Below are 22,606 nucleotides of genomic sequence, written 5' to 3'. Positions count from 1 at the left end.
GGGACTATTTTACACAGTGCCATAAACTGGACAGTAATATGTACTTTGACCCTTACTATAAGGGTTGTGCAGCACGGTCTGGAACGACAAATAACCCCATGGGCGAGTCCAGGGACTCGTAACACCATATAGTGAGGCGGTTAACAAATAAATAAAAGTGTGCGCTTTTGGTTAAAAACATGAAAATTTGCACATATGTACCGTGACCAATTACAAGCATTTTCAGATATGGATCCAGTGCAAGTCAGCAGCGATCCCTGGTGGCCAGGGAGGACCTACAAATGTCCTCACTTCCTTTTAGAGGGGCAGCTAACACGCAATAGTTGACTGAATTATGCACTTTTGGTTAATTCATAAAACTTTGCTCATATACTTTGAACCATTACAAACATTTCCAGATACGGACCCAAGTCAGCAGCGCCCCCTTGTGGCCAGGGATGTCTCCCACGTCCTTTTATTTGGGTGGCTATAAACAAATTGTGCACTTCTGATGAAAAGCATAAAACTTGGCACATATATACCTTGACCCACTGCAAACAATGCTAGATATTGACCCACGTCAGCAGCGGCGCGTGTGGCCAGAGGATCTACAAATGCCCCCGCTCCCTTTCATGTAGAGATTTCTTAATAACTTGCAAGTACCTGCATTCAAATGCATGGTTCTCACCCATTGTTAATGCTACACCAAATCTAAATGTAATTTTTAATAGCTAAGATGCATGCAGGCAGAGATTAGGGGGTGGTAGAAGGGTGAGCAATATTTTCGTGAGAAGGATTTGTATCAGGCCATCCTTGGTAACATGCATACTAAAAATAACTCACGAATGAAACTTGCCACATAAATACCATATCGCGTTAATAGTCGACAACGCCCCCTGGTAGATGTGGATAACCAAAACCCTCAATGGAGGAAGTTCGTATTGATAATTGTAACAGTCTACAAGTAGTAGTTGTATTCACATGTCTATGGTTAGGTGAGTCTATGAATTCCGGACGAAAGCCACACATAGTTTCTCATGCTGCTCATTACTTTAATTTTCAGGTTTTAACAGAAACCACTTTTTCAAAATAGATTGTCGTGGCCATCAAATAAAAACCTATTAGTACCAATATCTCAGGACATGAGTATGGTAGTCGACTGAACCCGAGCGCAGAAAGATCCTTAAAAGTCCATGTTTATGGTACATTATTAATACATAAAACAAATACATAAACATTACAGTATTAAAAATACGAATATATTAAAAACGGGTAAAATTTTTTAAATGTATTTGATTGATACTTCATATATATTGTAAAAGGTATACGTAGATACCAAACAATAGTGAATTACGTTTTTGATAAACGTGGACCTTTAATAAGCGCAAACAAGGCAATTGGCAGTGTAGACGAAAAGAGGAGAAGCGACGAGAAAGGAAATAATAATTACATCTGGTGCCATAGTTATTCTTCAAGGAACCAAGCATTCAATGCCACCAGGTAACTACGAGGAAGCCGACACCAGACTTTTAGTTCCTGTTTAGAATGCTATTGTGAACGGTTTTGTCAACAGTCTGGTGTCTACTGTTGACACACGTGTGCTTGTCGACCTAATTGGCAAGTTCCATCATCTGATTACCGTCAATCCAAATATGAGTAGTATGAATATCTAATAAATGTGTAATATTTCTTACTTAGTTAAAATATTATTAAGGCAAAAGTTATAGTGTTATTTCCAGCTGAAGCTATTACATTTGCAGTAAGAGTTGTTTCCCTTTAATCAGGTGAAAGCAACAATGTTTTAACGTTGTTTAACTAGATATTTAGGAACAGTTCTTTTCCTTTTTTATCCTAATAAAAAATATCAAATTTGGACAGCTGCTATGTATTTTTAAAATCTAAATCTGTGAATACTAAATTTTCATGAGCAAAACGAAAGAAACAAACAAGATGGATACATTACATAAATTTATTGTATGACAAATTTTGATAGTTCTCTTTAGATGTGCAATCCTATTAGTCGTCTTTTTTCACGCACGTGCGCGGACAGATGCCGTCACACACCTCGTCAGAATCGTCACAGTCGTCATCTTCAAAGCAATCGTCGTTATCATCACAGTCGTTGTCGACGCCGCATTTTTCCTCACATTTCCCTGGAACCAAGTGAAGTGTTTATAATTACAATGTTACAAACTGTCAGTACGTTTGTTCTAATATATACTGATGCAAAGAAATAAGGGAACACATCGAATTGTAGACCAAATTTAATTCACTATTAGCTTAGTAATGGCTGTATTTCATACCAAGTTGTAATGTGGGATTGAATGTCTGTAGTGTTGAATGTGCTGCCTATATAATGTTCCCAGTCAACTTCTGACAATATGAATTGATTTTTTATGCAGTCATTATTTCTTGTTGCTATCTGTGTGATACTTTTATTTTTTTCCATCAGTGTGTGTGTATATATATATATATATATATATATATATGTATATATGTGTGTGTGTGTGTGTGTGTGTGTGTGTGTGTGTGTGTGTGTGCGTGTGTGTGTGTGTGTGTGTTTCTTTCGTACGTGTGAATTTTAAACAAACGGGTATTTTTTACTGACCCAGAAATGTCGATGATGTCAGGGATGGGGCCCTGAATCACTATCTTACCAATAATGTTGAACTCAAATAGTATTAAATATTTATAATACATAAATCGTATTGTTAGAGTAAATGTGTTCAGGTTGATTGTACATTTCTTTGCATAGAAAGAGGGAGGAAGAGAAAGAAGAGAGAGAGAGCCCCCCTGCTCCGTTGTGCCTGAAAATGGTATTTATCGACAAGTCAATGAAGGTCAAAGTTAAAGTTGGTTTTGTTTCATGACACCACTAGAGCACATTGATTTATTAGCCGAGAGAGAGAGAGAGAGAGAGAGAGAGAGAGAGAGAGAGAGAGAGGCTAGAGAACGTGCGTGTGTATGCGTGTTTTATTTCGCATCTGGTTTTATATGTAGTGTCCCACATACCGGACTGCACATGCCACGGTTTTTGATACACCCGTCGCGGGGGACTGGTTGAGACAGAATAAAACCCAATAAGAGAATTTGCCTACCGGGAGATTCGATCCTTCGTCCCATGCACCTTAGACGAGTACTTTACAGACTGGACTAGATCCCGCACCCTTTAAAGGAAGTGTAAATGTATAATGTTTAATGAATTAATTTTTATCTATATGAAAACATAAAATAGACTTACCGTCAGCCCTTCCTTTTCCACGCGCTAATACCGTAGACACTGTTATCACAATGAGCTAAAATAAGAAACAAAAACGTAGTTATTAAAGGAAAGGAAAATTGGTTTATCAGCAGTGAAACAAAGTTAAAGTTAAAGTTTAACGACACCACTAGATCACATTTACTAGTTAATCATCGGCTATAGAATGTCAAACATTTGTAATTCTGACACGTATTCATCAGAGGAAATCCGCTACATTTTTTACTTAGCAGCAAAGGGTGTTTTATATGCACATTTCCACAGACAGGAAATCACATACCACGGCCTTTGACAAGTTGTGGAGCACTGTAACGAGAAAAAACACAATCAGTTGAATGGATCCACCGTGGTTGTTCGATCCTGTGACGTAAGCACCTCAGGCGAGCACTCAACCGACTGAACTAAATCTCCCCCCTCCCCCCCCCCCCCCCCACAGTAAAAAAGAATACTTCAGCACAGTTTAAATGTGCATGTTTCACTAAAATATTTGAGTTAAAAATTAAAGTTAAAGTTTGTTTTGTTTAACGACACCACTAGAGCACATTGATTTATTAATCATCGGCTATTGGATGTCAAACATTTGACATAATATAGTCGTTGAAAGGAAACCCTTCTGTTAGTAGCATTGGATATTTTATATGAACCATCCAACAGACAGGATAGCACATACCATTGATACCAATGGCTTGATATACCAGTCATCGGGCACTGGCTGTAACGAGAAATAGCCCAATGGGTCCACCGACCGGAATCGATCCTAGACGGACCGCCCATAAGGCGAGTGTTGTACCACTGTGCTCTCGCCCACTCGGTTTAATTATGAGCGACAAGCAATCTTCACAGTTAGACGCCAAAAGCTATGAGACTGGACTTCATATATGGACTCCTACATTATCTGCAGCGTATCAATCGACATAAACATCACGAATATAAATACTACCACCCCTAACCCTTAAAATAAATCAGACAAATATTGGGGGTTAAGCTGCTCATTTCAAAGATAACGGGTAGCGTATACGACTACACTAGTTCCGCATTTAAATTTTAGTACTTTTTTACAGGTTTCTAGACACAGTGGTACTAGATGAAATAAAATTGTATACATGTTTGGCCCATTTTATATCAAACACACTCACATTTATCACCAAAGACAGAACGTGTGGTATTAACTGCTCTATCAAAATGCTGGTATGTTGTCATTATGTAATGCATCATTATTAAAAAAAAAACTAGCTATGTGTATTAAACGATTATCTAGTCTTTTGAACTGACGTTACTCCGCACATTCCAGCTATTTTGATTGCATGTCTTGCATGCTAACTATAGATACTTCTATGTTAACGCCTGTTCTTATCATGTATGTATGTTAATTATGTATTTGAAAATGTCTTCTTGTTACACACTGAAAAATCAAAAGTTGGGTGCACCTCGAACTTTGACCCAGCCGAAAGTTATTTGGTTTAGTACTACCTAAAGTCACTCTCTGAACAGTACTGTGATTATTATTATCATTGTCATCATCATTTATGTATCATCGCCATGATTTCATATACAGCAAAACATCATACTATCCATATACATGTATACATAAAATAAATATATTATTAAACCTGTAACAAAGAGCTTGAGAGCAGGGTGAAAACAATTAGAGACAGTTCGAGTTACTCACTTAACCTTTCTACATACATTTTTAGAAAATCTAACGATTCTGGACTATAGATTGCACCAAAGCTGAGACAATAAAGAGTATGACCAAAATAAGTATGCCTATAATAAGCAAGCCCAAATGAAGTACAAACTGGTTAACCTCAAAACAATTCACCTCAAATCCAGTGGACTGTTAAGCTGTACTTAGATTAAAATAATTTGAAATGCAATTCTCAATATATCTAATTGTTTACTAGCTATTATTAACGTTACTGACCTAAAAATACCTTGATATTCTCAGAACAGACAAAACATGTAATGTCCAAATTCGTGTGATCTAAAGCCATGCGATTATCTCCAAATCGTGAGCTAGTATATCGAATATTCGAGATAATAGCACATTTCTGTTTGCTTTCACCTGGCCCTAATGCTCTACCGTCTTTCTAAACCGTTTGTACCAAATTAAAACTTACGAAGAACACCACGCATTGGAAACGGAAGACTCCCATATTCGAAAGACTGGCTTGGTTTCAACAGACAATAGACTGGTGACACTGTCTTGGTGCGACTGGCGGACACTGGTGATTCGACTAACAATAGACTGGTATGCTCCTCAATATATAGTCAGTGTTGTCCGAGTTAATTAGTCCGAAACCGGGTCAGGAGCTGTTCATATGGACATCAATCATTTTACTATCAGAAGATATTTATTGCTTAATTAATCAGAATAATTATCTGTCAGTAAAAATGACCGTGTGGTTGTTTTCAGTCATCGTTTATTTTTTAGTAAACATTTCTGAGTTGTTATTATTTTATTCAAATAGCTTTCACAACTCAAGTTTGTGATGCTGCAGGAACTGGATTTGACATCCAAATCCTCCATTATTTCCCTCAGACTTGCCCACCTCGATGGCGTAGTGCGCTAAATATAGTCCAGTATAGGACATAGGTCTTCATTACAGGGACTCCATTGTCTGTGCCCCCCCCCCCCCCCCCACACACACACCACTCCATCACACACACACACACACACACACACACACACACACACACACACACACAAGAACGAAAATGTATGGGGTTTTTTCCCCTTCTCTAAATAAATAAAGGTTAAAATATGGCTTATGCCCCCCACCACCACCACCACCACCATCTGACTAGAATTACATATCTTGTTTGGAATAGCTTTAGAAACAAGGCGTCTGTTTTCGTCCGAATGTTTGTAATAGCTGAAACCGGATTTTTTTCCTTCCACTAATTGCGTACACGTACGAACAAATATACATTTTAAACTTTAGCATATGATCGCAAACAAGAAAATGAATTTAATATATAATTTGAGTCCGCAAAGATGTTTTCTTAGTTGGCTGCATACACAGGGCAGTCCCTTTAATGCTTACATAATATATTTGAAAACTGTGTTGGGGTGTGTGTGTGTGTGTGTGTGTGTGCGCGTGCGTGCGTACGTGTGCGTGTGTGTGTGTGTGTGTGTGTTTCAGACGTGGGGTGTTTTTTTTCAGTTTTCATATTTTAATTAAATAAACTTCATATATATATATATATATATATATATATATATATATATATATATATATATATATATATATATATATATATATATATATATATATATATATATATATATTGTTGTGGCTGCGTCCCAAGGATATCAACAATGTCCAGAGAATATAAATAACATCCACAGATGACAAAGCCGAAGTGTTCCAGTTTTCAGAATTATAAATTTATTTAAAAGTTATGAGTAAATGAAAATAAAGTTAATGTTCACAGGTAAGTTTCCAACATGTAAATAGATAGATCTCTTCCTTTCAGGTATAGTTATATTAAACCAGTGAGGACTGCATCTCCAATAAATGTAAACCGCTTGCAGTTGCTTATAAATATTGCTTCCATAAAACAAGTTAATTAAATAAAGATGGTAAGTTAATAAAATCCGACTTTAAAAATATAAGTAAAAGTTATTCCAATGTTAATTTAAATGTATGCAATGTAATAAAGTTAAAAAGTTGGACAAGGGGACATGTCTTTAATGTTTGCTTGTCAGACCGCGAACGGGTGAGAGAACAACGGGCAACGGGCAACTCTATTAACGTGCCCCTATCCTCAAGGGTTCAGGCACGCCCGCCCCGGATCTAGCCTCTGACTTCGCCAGTGACCACCTCCGGGGCGGGGGGGGGGGGGGGGGGGGATGGGGGAAGGAGGAAATGTGGGGGATAATTTAGAAATGTGGTATGACCACTTAAAAAAAGGAAAAAAGAAAACACTTTGGGAGCTACCATTACCGTATATCTTATATTATGGATTAATAATAGTCGCACCAATTAAACTATATCACACTATTCTTGTAATATATAAATTAGTAGGTGCATAGTAAAATTATTTTTCAATCGGGCGGTTCAAAATAAATATGTTATACAAACAATCTAATAAATTAATTTAATTTAAATTAATTAAATCAACTTAGGCCCTAGAGGATCAAGGATTCGCAAAGAGGGGGGAGCCTCGCGCCCCAGTCGGTTCCGGCGCTCCAACAAGCGGGTGGCCCATTCCGGTTAGTCCGGATTTCCACGGGGGGGGGGGGGGGGGGGGCCTTCCGGGGGGGGAGGCCTCCTACCAGGCATCCCTATCGGCCCAAACCGCCAACGCCCTAACGCACCCAAAGAGCACCCTACCACGGCGTCCCCCCATCCCCCCCCCCCCCCAAGTCCATATAACACAGGTGGGCCGTATTTAGAATGATATGAAGTGATTTGTGATTATGATTATGAACAAGCCCGCGAGCCGCCGTCCGGAGTGGTGGTGAAACGTATGGGTAGTTGTTGTTGATGTTGTTGTTGTTGAAGTTGTGGATTGATCCGGTTATTGGGAGGTGTCCTTGCTGTTTTCCTCAAGAGAACAACCGTTGACGTCCATTGACGTCAGCCTTTTATACTTTTTCTTAAGTACCACGTGACGTCATAACTGCCAATCAGAAATTACGTCACGCTAGGAAGAGATCTACCTTTACAAAATAAATATCATTTCATTTAATAATTACGTTATGCACACAATTGCTCAATAAATAAAGTAATTGTTTTTGGGTTCAGCTTCCGTTTGCAATTTACAGTTTGTAAATGCACACTCTAGATCCTGAGAAAGGAGTAGGTATGATAAGGGTAATTTTTGGCCCCCAAATAAATGTCAGAATGTCATACATATTTTTATAGATATATGACTCCTAGTCAATAATATGCCATTTTTTAGATGTCAGCTGCTATGGGAAGGGAAATAAATGAGGCCTTAAACGGGAGATCCGTATTCTTGAAACAAAACACAAAACAAGCCAAAAATGTTAACAAAATGTATTCTTTCTATAAATTAAGAAAGATAAATTGGTTTAAACATCACAATCAACAAAGTACAATATATTCAAGGTTCAAGAATACAATAGTTAATAGATGTCAATAATGTGAGGCCCAAATGGGGATGTACAATTGAAGAAAATATATCTGCATTATTTTCCTCCAAAAGGGAAATAATAATTATAAATACAGAACAGCTACGCAAACACTGAATTGTACATTTTAATTTACATTACAATTAGGTTTCATCTCATCTCCACCCTGAACCCAAATGTGAAGGTTAATCTTTGATTGTAAAGTTGGCCTATGTTGTCATATTGATTTACTATTTTCAAACCTTTTGGTATTTATAACCAAACAATTGAAAAATAAAATAACAATTTTTAAAAGTTTGAAAGTTAATATATAAGCATATAGTATATTTATACACTTGAAGGGGTGGGGTGGGGGTGGGGGGTTGAATTTAGTTTAGTCGGTTGAGTGCTTGCTTGAAGTGCTTGAGCCGCAGGATTGAACCACATCGGTTTATTTTATTAGGGAAAATGTAGCAGATTTCCTCTGATGACCATGTGTCAGAATTATGATGATTAAATAACCAATGTGCTCTAAAATATTTGTTAAAATAATTTTCAAAAGTAATAAGTTTAGTCAGTTATATTTGCATTAAAGAAAACCATACAATGCCTTCACTTTTGCATAATGTAACGGGCTAACCCATCAAATCAACTCATGTTTGAAACAAGTCTAAATGTCTAGTAACAATGTTAATTTTAGTCCTGTATTACCGTATATCTTCGCCTATAAGTCAAATTTTGTTCACCCAAAAATTATTTTATAACTTGGGGGGTCGACTTATAAGAGGGTAAAACAAATTCACCAAAAAATATTACTGTTTTGGGGATTATTTTACAAGTTTTATTGTTGAAGTATGCCATGTATTTATACTCAAATATGTTAATTTGACACATTTATTTTTTATAACCTATTTTTGGGGGCATTAGAACGGTTTTGGTTATGCGAAAAGGCGTGCGATCTCACTCACATGCCAAGACAACAGTCCACTTAGTTAAATTAACAGTCATCACTAATAGTCAAAATGTAAACAATACTAACTACCTGTTGCCTGAGTTTATTTTGAAATCTGGTCACTGGCATTAATGGTTGTTCAAACAATGTTTTGTCGGTGATTAACTTCATGAATATTACTGAGCTTTCCCTTAAAATAGACTGATCTCTGCAGTTCACTAGAGCAATAGGCACACATCATTTGGTACAAAAACCAGTGTACTTTTAAGAGTTATCCTCCTTATATGTATTAATATGGCGGCAAAACGTGATACTTTCAGTTTTATCGTAGTGATCTGTTGTCTGTGCACAAAACCATCCGTACAGTACCATACAGTAACAGTCAAACAGCTTTCACTCTCTACTAAGGGAATATTTCGTTTTGATGCTATGTAATAATGATAGTTTGATTGGAATAGTCTGATTATATTGCGATGTACAAAACGTGAAAACCGAAGTTTGTAAAATAATTTTCTTTTGTTCAAATATTGTACATTATTGTTCTCATGTGCTGAAAATAAGAAATATTTCAATATTTATAAGTTGTTTTTCATGGGTCGACTTATAAACGGGTCAATAAAAAAAAAAAAGTTTTCAGGGCTTGAAATTAGGGACTCGACTTATAGCCGAGATCGACTTACAGGCGAAGATATACGGTACCCAGTCATATTGTTTAATTAATACACAAGAATATGTTATCACAGGTGCAGTATGAATACATTTATAACTTTTACTACCCAAGTTTGTGTTATGTGAATTAAACAGTTTCATACAGCAGAATATCTCTGGATGCTATAAGCATGCATTTATTTTATAGTGCACTTTCATGGGGCTGATAATAACATTGTTAACTTCAATATAAATGGAATACTACACAATAGGAAACCCGTTCATTTCATTTCCTCAGATCAGAAACTGTATTACATATGTTAAGGTTCAGTGTACACCAATATATGGTATAATTATTCTTCTTGACACCTGTCAGTCTCTGGTGAGGTGTCATTTGCTGGCAAGTCACGTGCATCCAAAAGGGAATACTTGGTTTCTGTGATATTTTTGTCTTGATTTCTCCATAGTCCTAAATACCACAACACACTAGCTACGTGTGCGCAGCAACCTACAACCCGAGCACCTACTTTACAGGTACAGTACCATCCTATAACAGGTTTACAGGGAGTGTCCCCATACTCAATCCACAGCGTATGTGCAGCACTACTTGTATGACGAGACTGGATTTTCACTTTGATTAATGTTGGGCTTTCCTTACACACCATCACAGCATACTCCCCATTGTCATCAACGTGTTCTCTGGAGTATGATGAGGCTTGTTTCAGCTGGTATACTCCAATGGTGATATCTCTTAGCTGATCCATGTTCAACTTAGGGAAGTTTTTGCAGCTCCACAGTTTTGCATCATCTAGATTTTTAAATAAAGATTTCTTCTTCAGCAAATCGTTATCCTCCAAGTACTTCTGAAGATGGTTGCCTTCCTCTGCCTTTTCGAGCATGTATCTTGCTATATTTTCTGATTTGACTGTCAGATGACACTAGAGGTTTTCTGTATTTGTTACAGATTGCCCCAATAACTTGCAAAAATTCACCAATGTAAGGGATCATTGTATTAGGTACAACTTTATCTAAATATTTAAAATGCTTGAGTCTGCCATTTACACTTTCTACTACCCATCTAACTTTTGTTATCAGTCTGCTTGAGTTAGCTTCAGCAGTGGTGTGTTGTTTTTGGCCTTTTGGTAAATAGGATGGCATTTTCACATCAAGTCCTCGTTCTAGATTAAGAAATTCCACAGCATCCCGGAATCCTCTGTCTACAATACAAACATCGTTCTCTTGGATCCACTCATTTATATTTTCTAAATTGTGTGAGAAGGCATGTTTTGTTATGGAGGCATCATTATTTTTGCCATCAGCATAATACGGTCCTAAGATGCTCAAAATGTAACCATCTGTTCCGACAATAACCATAGGTTTCACCAACGGTCTGTGTTTGTGCATAGAAAAAGAACGTCTTTGGAAATTGTAATGTCCACTCTTTTGAATGTACACATATGTTCCATCCAGCACTATCACAGCCTGATCGGATGAAGAGGAAAATAATGTTCTAGCAATTGGAGTTGTATGTAATCGGCAAAAGTTGTCATGTGTGATATGTTTAAACCCAATGTTTTCAGGTACAAAGTTTGTCATCATGGCCGACAATGTGGAATGTATTATTCTTTGCACCTGGTGTCTTTTCAAACTAAAGAGAACAGCTAGAATTTTATTGGGAAGACCAGTTTTTAGCTTTGTTAGGAACACACCTAGGCATGTAGGCAATGACAGAACAGCTGTTGCCCGAAGTGGCTGTAGATAACTTGTTAAATCTACAAACTGCTCTTTAGTTAAACCGGTTAAACAGCAGCAGTCATCACCCGTCATCATTGATGGAATGTTAAAGTTGATGTGACTTTGTTTTTTGATCATATGACGTATATTTTCCAGCAATGAAACAATATCCGTCCTAGAAAAAATATCACACTGTTTTGTCACAGAAATCATTGACAGTGCTGATTTAGAAAAATAAGTTTTTTCAATATGTTTAAGACAGCATCTGTTTCTAGAGTCGATGAATACACCCTTTTCTATGAAAGCTTGTGTTCTAGCATGGTCAGGAATATTTACCAAGTGGTTTCGCTGATTTCCGGTCTTCTTACATACAATGCAGTATTTGTGGCTCCTTGGGGTTGATGGAATTTTAAGCTGTATGGTCTTTGGGCGCAGAAGTCTGGCTTGTGGTAATTCTTCATCAACATGCCGTACTGTTGTAGAAGACTGTCGTCGGTACTTGGCATAACAAGCATTGCAGATGATCTCGTTGTTGTCCACTTCTCTTAAGAGGCATTTCCCGAGGTAGTTCTTGAGGCCACTGTTCACAACGTGTCTTCTTGCTGCTTGTTTACACCTCTTCAAACAGAGGCAGCAAATAATCTGCTTTGGCATAATGTGTCCTGGAAGAGAAAACATTACATAACTACAAGCATTTCAGCAAAGTTAGGATCATGGTTATTCAACATTTATATTTACTTAAGTGCTTTAACATTTCAAGCATGTTTGCTGTACATTTAAAAAGAAAACCCCCAATTTAAATTTAAAAAAATTCCATCTGTATATTGAAATATATAAATAAAGCAATAATAACAAACAAGGTTATTTAAATCCATCTAATTCCTTTTATCATCATTATTTTTAAATGTTATGATGGAACAAATAATAATGCAAAAAAATTTAAGAGTTAATTTTGGAGAAGGGAAAGTATAATTAAAAAAACATAACATTCAAAATAATAATAATAATAATTTTAAAAAAAACAATTAAAAAAACAAAAAAAAACCCCGTAGACAAGATTGGAACACAAAACATACTACACGGGAGTCGAGCGCGCTACCACAACACCACAAACCCATTTAATAATTTTGCTGAGAAAGTAATATATGAAGTTGTCCTTTCATTTAATAAACGTTTTTGTTTGACATTTGTTTTTAGCAGACGACAACATAGTTTTACAAATAAAAACCACACACCAAAATGGACTTTAATGAATGAAAAAAATATATATATACTCATCAAAGGAAGATTGCTTAGGCCATGAAGTCGATGTAACTGTAGCTTACATTGCAAATCCATAACCTGGCCTATGTCACTGACATTGAAAACCGATTGATAGATCGAAAGACAGTAATTTGCCTATAAACTTGACAATATCGTGCAAAACTAAATTTTAGGAAATGTAGGATCCTCAATAATTTAAAATACTTACCAATTTCTTAAATCTTGGATGAATCACCAAATCTTCCACTTGATGTGTAAAATCATTGTTAATAATTAATGACAGGACCTGAGGACGCGTTGACAGGTGCGATCTGGATCGAGCTGAAGATTCACGACATGACGTAGTTGCGTCCCTTTGTTGTAGAAAACGATACAAAACTAATCAATTTATTTTGTTTTCACTATGAGCGCATTCGTGTTCAATCTTTATTTTTACACAGTAATTATATTATCTTAATATTTTGTTGTGTTTAAAAAATTAACACTGAACACGACTGCGCTGATACATTTCTGACGCTTTGAAATTGGCAAAAACGGCTAAAAACATGAATTGAGCCTAAAATCGAACACTTTGACACCAGATTTATAATATACTCTTCAAAAGAAGAAACGCAAAACCACATTGTTGTAACATTTGGAGAATTGATTTAATTATTGAATGGTGAGTCCGATAATTACCAAATGTTGCAGGATTGTTCACAATTCACTCTAGTCCATTGTGAGTAAGTGATAGGACACACCACCAAGGTCAAGGTCATCTGGAGTCAATACCGGGTGTGGCCTCCGCGTGTGTTGACAACTGCCTGGCACCGCCTGCCCATTGAAGCAACCAGAGTACGGATGACGTCCCGGGGGATGGTGGCCCACTCGGCCTGCAAGGCTGCTGCCAGCTCGGGCAGGGTCTGGGGCTGTGGTTGTCGCTGTCGGAGGCGTCGGTCCAACTCGTCCCATAGATGCTCAATTGGGTTCAAATCCGGTGATATCGATGGCCAAGGAAGGACATTAATGTTGCTGTTCTGTAGGAAAGCCGTTGTGAGACGTGCTGTGTGAGGCCTGGCGTTGTCATGTTGGAGCACTGCGTTGGCGTTGGCCATAACTGGAACGATGTGTGGCCGGAGGATCTGGTCAATGTAGCCCTGTGCATTCAGGTTGCCCTGCACGTGGACCAGGTCAGTTCTGCCAGTGTGTGAGATGGCTGCCCACACCATGACACTACCCCCGCCGAATCTGTCCACTTCCTGCACGCAGTTTGCCGCATAACGTTCACCACGACGCCTATACACGCGACATCTTCCATCATGACGTCGGAGCAGAAATCGGGACTCGTCACTGAACCACACCTGTCTCCATCGCAGTTGAGGCCATTGTCGATGAATCTGGCACCACTGCAGTCGGAGTCGACGGTGTTGTGGTGTTAAGATGACACCTCGAACTGGATGTCTGGCACGAATTCCTACCTCACGTACCTCAAACCTGGTATTGCTGCGGCTGTGGAGGTGGCAGTAGTCAATCATTCCCGAAGTTGGCGTACCCGGATGTAGCGGTCCTGCCCGGGGGTAGTGACCCGTGGTCGACCGGATCTAGGGAGGTCACGTGTTGATCCATGTTGCTGGTAACGGTCCCACAGTCTGGAGATGGTGCTTGGGGACACATGGAATGCCCTGGCAACGGCCGTTCTGGATTCGCCTGCGTCTAGTCGGCCGATGGCATTGTTTCTCTGCGGTTCACTGAGACGTGGCATGTCCTGGATTGTCAACTGTCGGCCAGATACAGAGGCCAGGCAAGCGAACACCCTGCACTTTTATACTGTCGGTGTTCATGTTGCACGTGCAGACAACGCACGTGCAGTGGTGACATGGTTTGCACGTGGCTGCGTTTTTGCGAATATTCACATTTTGGAACTTTATTGTACAGTAGCTGCGTTTTATCGAATGTAACCGTGGGAATGTGTTTGGGACATGCAATGACCTTATATTCACAAAGCATGAACCGGTAGGAAACATAAAATCGGAGTTATAACCCATTTGTACCCTTTTGCGTTTCTTTTTTTGAAGAGTATACTTTCAACACATAACACAGAAAAATATGTGTAACACTAAAACAGTAAAACCTTTATTTATGTCCAACACCTACTTTTAAATCCAAATTGTGAATTTTGTTTCCTTGATTTATTGGGGGCCGCAAACACATTGCTATCGTACCTACTCCTTTCAACTTTTATAAATACGTCAGTTTAGCCCATAGCAAAAGCATTACAAATTTGAAATAATTAATACTGGAAATTTCTAAAGTGCATAAACATAAAACTAACATTTCTTAATTGCTTTTTTAGTTTAAAATTAGCGTAAAACAATTTCACAGAAAAAGTCTTTAGAATATATAAAAACGACATTATTGACCAGGCACAGAAACTCGCTATTGTGCATTGCAAATACATTGGGAATTCAGGCTAAGAATACAAACAAATTCTAATGTGCATAAACATGAGACTATCACTACACAATTGCTTTTTGGGTCTAATTTCAATATAAAATAGTTTTAATGAAAAAGCCTTTGGGAATATTGTAAAAACGGCATTATTTAATAGGCACAAAAAGACGTTATGGTACATTGCAAATACATTGTGAATTCAAGATAATAATACATTATTGACCAGGCACAGAAACTCGCTATAGAGGTTATGCACTGACGTCACGATTTTGACCTGTCCCCGGATGTTCCGCCATGTTGGAGATATCAACCGAGTAAACAACGTGTTAGAGCAGTGTGGAAAAGAATATTTGTTTTGTATTTTAATCTCAACTCGTCTGAGAATTCAAAATTTGGGACATGGCTAGTAAAAAAAACGATAAAGTAGCATGCAGCTATCGGGAAAGCCTTGCAAATGCCGAACGTTTAAGGTATGAGGCAAAACTTGAGGTGATCGGTGGTGCAGACCCGTATGAAATCCCAACGTCGGGCTGGACAACAGACAAAGAACTCCTGCCGTCCATATCGTATTTTGATCTTTTGAACTATTTAGTGTTTTCTCCAAGTCCCTATACTATGGATGATTTAAGGAGATACAAGGGTATGGAGGCCTACAACCAGTTTGTTTGTGGCTGGGTTCGGGACAAACGGGTGTGCCTAAGAAAGGAACATTGTGTCATCTCAGCAAAGGTGAGTTGTTTGTTTCTTAAAATCAATGTTTTATGTAGTCTGTACAACTTACAATGGTACTTGTATCAAATACTTTACCCTAACTCTTTCCATAAGCATATAGTGTGAAGTTGTAGGAGGGGTCAGGCATATTTTAAAAGGGGAAAAAATTGTGTGGGGGCTGCATCCTACTTATTTAAGGGTGTGGGGCCTGCATCCCTGTTTATTTTATTAAAATATTTTTTTTTGGTAAATAATTTCAGTTTGGTTTGATATAAGAAGAAAGTAATAACAAATAAATATTATTTGTGTGTGCAATTTACAATACAAATCAATCGGCTCATAAATAAATAGATTCTAGTAAATTCCATAGTATGAAAAAAGGCGGTCCCTGTGTGACGGACTATAAGAAGTAAGATTTCTATAATACTTTATTAATAATCCTATGAGTCGCCTCCAGCCCTCCCCTTATTGATGTTAATATGTAGGGGAAGGCTAGAGGAAACCATGTATTATGTAATGCTTTGGCAATCGTAGACAACCAAATGGTTGCAAGCTACTGTGTATAAAATGCAATTTTTTTCCTAAATTTGATGCCACAGCTTTAGTTTGATTATTAGTTGGGCAGTATACCATATATGGGTTATTTTCACAAAAATGGACAAATAACGGTAAAGACATTGCAACTCCCTTGATGCACTGGATATGATATTTGGCCATGTAGATTATTAAAAAAGCTTGTGGTTAAAATTATATACCCCAAATTTGTCCACTCCGTTATTGTGTACTATGTGTTTACCTTTAAACTGCAAAATGTAAGTAAATCACTCACAAATACTTAAGTTTCTTAAATTTCAATTTAAAATATTAAAATAAAACTGCACTGCATACAACTTTAAGTTGCACCTTTATTTTTCATTTTATTGTCTTTACCGTTGTATTATCTACACAAAGGAAAAACAATTATAGATCTTTAGTTTTACTACATGAAATTATGATTTACCTTACCGAGCAAATTTCAAAATACTGCAATTTTACATTTAGTAAAGCCCTGACAATATATCTGACGAAGGCAAAACAGGTTATGTATAAATCAAACGAGAGCCTTGTGTATGGAATTTAATTTTACTTCTAAAGATGAAATTAGCGGGTGAGCCTAAACTCAAGCATGTATTTAAAGCTGAGTATACTGAAAATGTCGAATACCATACCGATATCAAGGTAAATCACCCAAAAATACTGATATTGATACCGAACCTCAAATTTCCATACCACCCAGCTCTAGTAATTAATAATAATTTATTGGAAAATAAAGTGAGTTTTGGAATATTTTTAAGTTTAATAGATAATTTGGCAAAATTTTCTGCTTACCAAGAGGTAACCTTACAAACATATCTTAATACTTAGCTCTTTTATTTGATATATAGGTGATGCATTCCCAGAGGATGACAGCAAAACCACTGAATCCTTGGATTATTGCCGAAAAGGGAGGTCGTGTTTTGGCTGCTCATTGTGATTGCATGGCCGGCCTTAGTGAAGTCTGCACTCACGTAGCAGCATTACTGTTTGCTATCGAGGCAACAATCAAGATTCGGGATTCAAAAACCGTTACAGATGAAAAGGCATATTGGCTGTTACCTGGAGGTGTAAAAGGGGTATCATACCAGGAACTACACAATATAGACTTTACTTCTGCAAAGACCAAGAAGAAGGTGCTTGATGCTTCGCTTTTGTCCCCCCAGCCTTCATCAGTTCCAGTCTACAGTGTTAAGACAAACAAGGTTCCTGTAGCATCAAAGGAAGACATGCTTGCATTTTGTTCCAAGTTGCATGGCACAGGAAGACGGGCAGGTATCTTGGCTACAAATTCCCCGTATTCAGACAATTATATACCAAAACCAATGAAAGACAAGTTTCCAAGTGTGCTGACAGAACTATTTCAGGAACAGTGTTATGACATGAACTATTGTCAGCTAGTACAATATTGTGAAACAATGAGCATAACTGTTACGGAGGCAGAAGCAAAGGCTGTGGAAAGCGCAACACGGGACCAGGCTGCTTCCAAACTGTGGTATCGCTTTAGAACTGGTAGGGTAACCGCATCCAAAATGAAGGCTGCTTTCACCAATGATCCGGCAAGTCCAGCCCTAAGTTTAATTCGCAGTGTTTGCAATCCTGAAAGTATGAAGTTTTCAACCAAAACCACACAGTGGGGTTGTGAACATGAAAAGGTGGCACGGGATAAAACATTTGAGAAAATGACCGAGTTGTATGATGGATTTCAATTACTAGACAGTGGACTTGTAATAAACCCAGCTTTTCCTCACATTGCAGCATCCCCTGATGGTATGGTGTCTTGTAATTGTTGTGGGGAAGGGTGTTTGGAGATTAAGTGCCCCTTTTGTAAGCGAGACCAAACAATGCATGATTCAGTTAACAAACAGTTTTGTTTACAGACAGGTGAAGATGGCACTTTGAAATTAAGCAAGCAACATGCTTATTTTTATCAAGTACAAACTCAACTTGCTGTTTGTAAAAGAGAGTTCTGCTACTTTGTTGTGTGGACTGAACAGGATATGCACGTGGAAGTTGTGTCATTTGACAGTGACTTTTGGTGTCGTGTTTCCACCAAAATAACCCATCTGTTCCAGACTGCGATCTTGCCAGAACTTGTGGGAAAATTTTATTCCCGTTTACCTAATACAAGCCGAACCTTAAAACCAATTTGCCAAAACTCTGCAAGTGATGAGGCTTCAACTTCAACCAGTAGAGATTTACTATATTGCTATTGCGAACAGATTGAACATGGGGATATGATCGGATGTGATCATGAAAACTGTGCAATTAAGTGGTTTCACTTTGAGTGTGTGAAAATAAGCAGGGCTCCAAAAAGCAAAAAATGGTACTGTCCCGATTGCAGTATGTTGCCAGAATTCAAACGTGGGAAAAAAACTGAACTAAGTATGGTGTGCATCAAAGGAAAAAAAAAGTGAACTGTCTGTACATCTACATCTTTAATGTGTTCAAATGTAAACGTGTTATGGGTGGTTCCAGTACATGTATTTACATACAAACATGAACTGCAAATTGAAAAACATATTGCCTGTAGACAGACCAAAAATACAACTTTGTAAGCAATATGTGTATATATTTTCAACATACTCAAGATTTCAGCTATAACTATGCTTAATTTTATGTCATGAATATATTATTTATTCAAACCTAAATGTAGGTATCCTGATTTCTACAGGATTAAAATATGTTTGCTTTCAAATTAACGTCTTTTTTTTTTTTTTTTCAGACTACACATATCAATAATATTAATATTTTGTATTTAATCAAAATGTCAATGGTGAAATATATTTTCCCATATTTTACACTCGAATAACATAGAATTGCCCTTATAAATGTACATATCATTAGTAAACAAACAAATGGAATATTTTAGAAAATTATTTTATAGTACATTAGAGAGGTGTAACAATACAGGTAGGTTGTGGTACGTACTATGCCAATACTTAATAACACTGATGCTAATTATTAGGTATTGTAAAATATTTCTGGCAATGACAACTTTTTACAATTACACTGTATATCAATTACAGCATCTAGTTAAGTTAGCAAATTTAGCAAATCCAATGTGTTATGTTTCTGATTGTTCGCATGTTGTACATATAGATCAAAATTGGTTTTCTGCAAAACAGGAATTATGTATGTATCGTGATATTGCTGCCATAAATTGATGTATCATTATAGTGGACCTCGTATTGTGATATACTACTGTACTGCCATATCGTTACACCTTTAGTAAATTAATCAACACAACATCATAGTGAGTGTTTGGTATAATTTTACTTGTAATAGTTTTTAAAAAACATGTCATATGGGGTCAATTGTCAATGCTAAATTTAATCAAAACAGACTATTGGTTCACAGAGGTTTGTCAAAGAACAACATACATGGCATATCTTGTCCAGAATGGTCATGCTCTCACTGTCTTTTGTCATCATAAATCTTATAGGAATTGTGCTGTCAAGCATAGTATATTTTTGACGAACACATCCTATTACCCGCTCAACATGAATTCGACAGTGAGCAATTTTCCTTGTTGATTCTATCTCAAGGGGTGATAACTGGTCTTTTCCCCTAGTGAATGCAGGTATTTTAGCTTTCGCACAGAGACTACCCATTATATCTTTGATATCAAACCCCCTATCAGCTAAGACTATATCACCTGGAAGAATGTAATTTAGAAAACCTGAGTGTTCAGTGATGTATTTGTCTGTGGCCCGTCCACCCCAACCCTTGGAAATGAATGAGACTGTGCCCTGTGGTCTTATGCCCATTAAGAATTTTACAGTATTGTGATGTTTGTAGGATGACCATGTTTGTGCCCTAGCCGTAAGATTTGAGGGTATTTCTATAAGGATTTCTAAACAATCGATGATCACAGCCACTTTTTTCCCAAAATATTTCCTAAATTCCATAGGCATGGTTTTATACAATTCCTCACGTTCAGGCCAATGTACAAATGGTTTAGTTCTAGCATACAAAACATCTACAACTTCACAAAACATTCGGCATATTGTAGATTGTGAAACAGCAAATTCAAATGCAAGGAACTGTTCTGACAAATTCAGTCTCAGCCGCATGAGTGTCATAAACAGCATCTGGAATTTGGTTAGCGATTTTTTGGTAGGAATAAAATCTTCCAGATACTCGTATAACATTGCAAGCACATCATAAGATGACAAACCGGTCAGAAATTTCACCTTATCATCTTTCCCTATCAAATCGGACAAACATAATTTGGAAATGGCAACATGCTTTTTAATATCCATCATTTCAAGTCTTAGTGCTTGCAATTCAGAACTCATTGCATCTATTAAAAACCCATTCAAATCTGTCTGTGTTTCCACATTACAATCTGTGTTAGTACTGTCATCAGGGGCTTCATTTGGACAGAATTCTTCTTCTGGGAACATCACTGCCGCCTTTGCTTTGATAGTGGCTTTTCGCTTGGAAATGCGTTCATGGCGGTCTTTTGAAGTTTTAGAAAACCCAAGTTTTTCATGGCCCATCTTCAGACTGGGAGCCCAATCAGGGTTGGTCTCGTCATACAAGTCAACTGGTTTGTTTGCCAAATAAAATAAAAAATGAAATGAATGTCTGAATACTGCAGAGAGGGAGGGAGAGAAGGGTTGGTGAGTGTCTGTGCGTAAGTATGCAAGAGAGTGCAAATATGGGTGTGTGTGCTTACTTCAAAAATGATATAATATATATATATATATATATATATATATATATATATATATACATACACACACATTGTATACTATTATTTCATTTAATATTGTTTTGTTCATACTATGTTTCTACATGCATTTTGTTGTATATTTTGTATTTGAATAACTATCATGGCTGTTTAATACATATATTGTATGGTGTATCACTGTTTTGTTGTGGGGTTTTTTACAATAATTAAGACATGATAAATCTGACACTATTAATCAAGTAAAATATGGCACACTGCAAGTGTACACGACTTAGCCCAGTAGTAAAGCACTCGCTTGATGCACGGTCGGTTTGGGATTGGTGGGCCCATTGGGTTATTGCTCGTTCCAGCCAGTGCACCACGACTGGTAAATCACAGGACCAGGTGGTGGTATGTGCTATCCTGTTTGTGGGATGGTGCATATAAGATCCCTTGCTATTAATGGCAAAAAGTAACAGGTTTCCTTTCTATAACAATGTCAAAATTACCAAATGTTTGACATCCAATAGCCAATAATTAATAAACCAATGTGCTCTAGTGGTGTTGTTTTAAACCAAACAAACTGGTAATCGACTTGTACACAGTGTGGACTCCACCCACAAAACGAACATTTCTGTTGCCCCGGATTGAGTAACACAATCCACAAATTAAAACAATATTATCTATAATAATAATATTTAGTATTTAACTTACCCATAATAAAATGATCTGAACACACTCTGACATTCCCGAGGTTTTTCCCGGTAAAATCTTGATTTAGCCTTGACAGCCATTTAAGTCGTCGTTGGCTGGACAGCGTTTCACATGCTTGACCCTGATTTCTAATTATTGCAGGAATTCTATAAAAAGAACGATCAGTTTCCCTGTCTGATCTGTTGTGACACTGTAATACGTTACAGTAATTCACCATTGTTGAACAAGTATTTGTGAAAGACGCCTTAGAGAGCTATGGGTCGGTAATCGTGAATAATGCCCCTTTGTTCGGCCTTTGTTTACGACCGTCGGTATCTCCAATATGGCGGAGCATCCGGTTAGTGACGTCACGTGAATAACCTCTATTGTGCATTGCAAATACATTTGGAATTCAGGCTAATAATACAAACAAATTCTAATGTGCATAAACAAGAGACTATCACTACACAATTGCTTTGTTAGTCTAATTTCAATATAAAATAGTTTTAATGAAAAAGCCTTTGGGGATATTATAAAAACACAATTTTTATACTGTTGTTTACAAACATTGTGTACCGATATATCTGACCTTAGCAACCAGTA

General features: G+C 37.3%; 1 protein-coding gene across 1 annotated transcript; it reads right to left on the bottom strand.

Moving 5' to 3' along the window:
* Window positions 1-18,531: 18,531 nt before the first annotated feature.
* On the bottom strand, window positions 18,532-22,260 carry LOC121389396. The gene is made up of 2 exons (XM_041521000.1): window positions 22,025-22,260; window positions 18,532-21,184 (listed from the first exon to the last, which is right to left on the bottom strand). The coding sequence occupies exons 1-2, from the start codon at window positions 22,239-22,241 to the stop codon at window positions 19,965-19,967; spliced, it is 1,437 nt and encodes a 478-aa protein (XP_041376934.1). The 5' UTR covers window positions 22,242-22,260; the 3' UTR covers window positions 18,532-19,964.
* Window positions 22,261-22,606: the final 346 nt, after the last annotated feature.

The sequence above is a fragment of the Gigantopelta aegis genome, chromosome 14, assembly GCF_016097555.1.
Source record: "Gigantopelta aegis isolate Gae_Host chromosome 14, Gae_host_genome, whole genome shotgun sequence".
Taxonomy (NCBI): domain Eukaryota; kingdom Metazoa; phylum Mollusca; class Gastropoda; order Neomphalida; family Peltospiridae; genus Gigantopelta; species Gigantopelta aegis.
The sequence above is the reverse complement of the archived record's forward strand: the minus strand, read 5'-3'. Positions and strand labels throughout refer to the sequence as shown.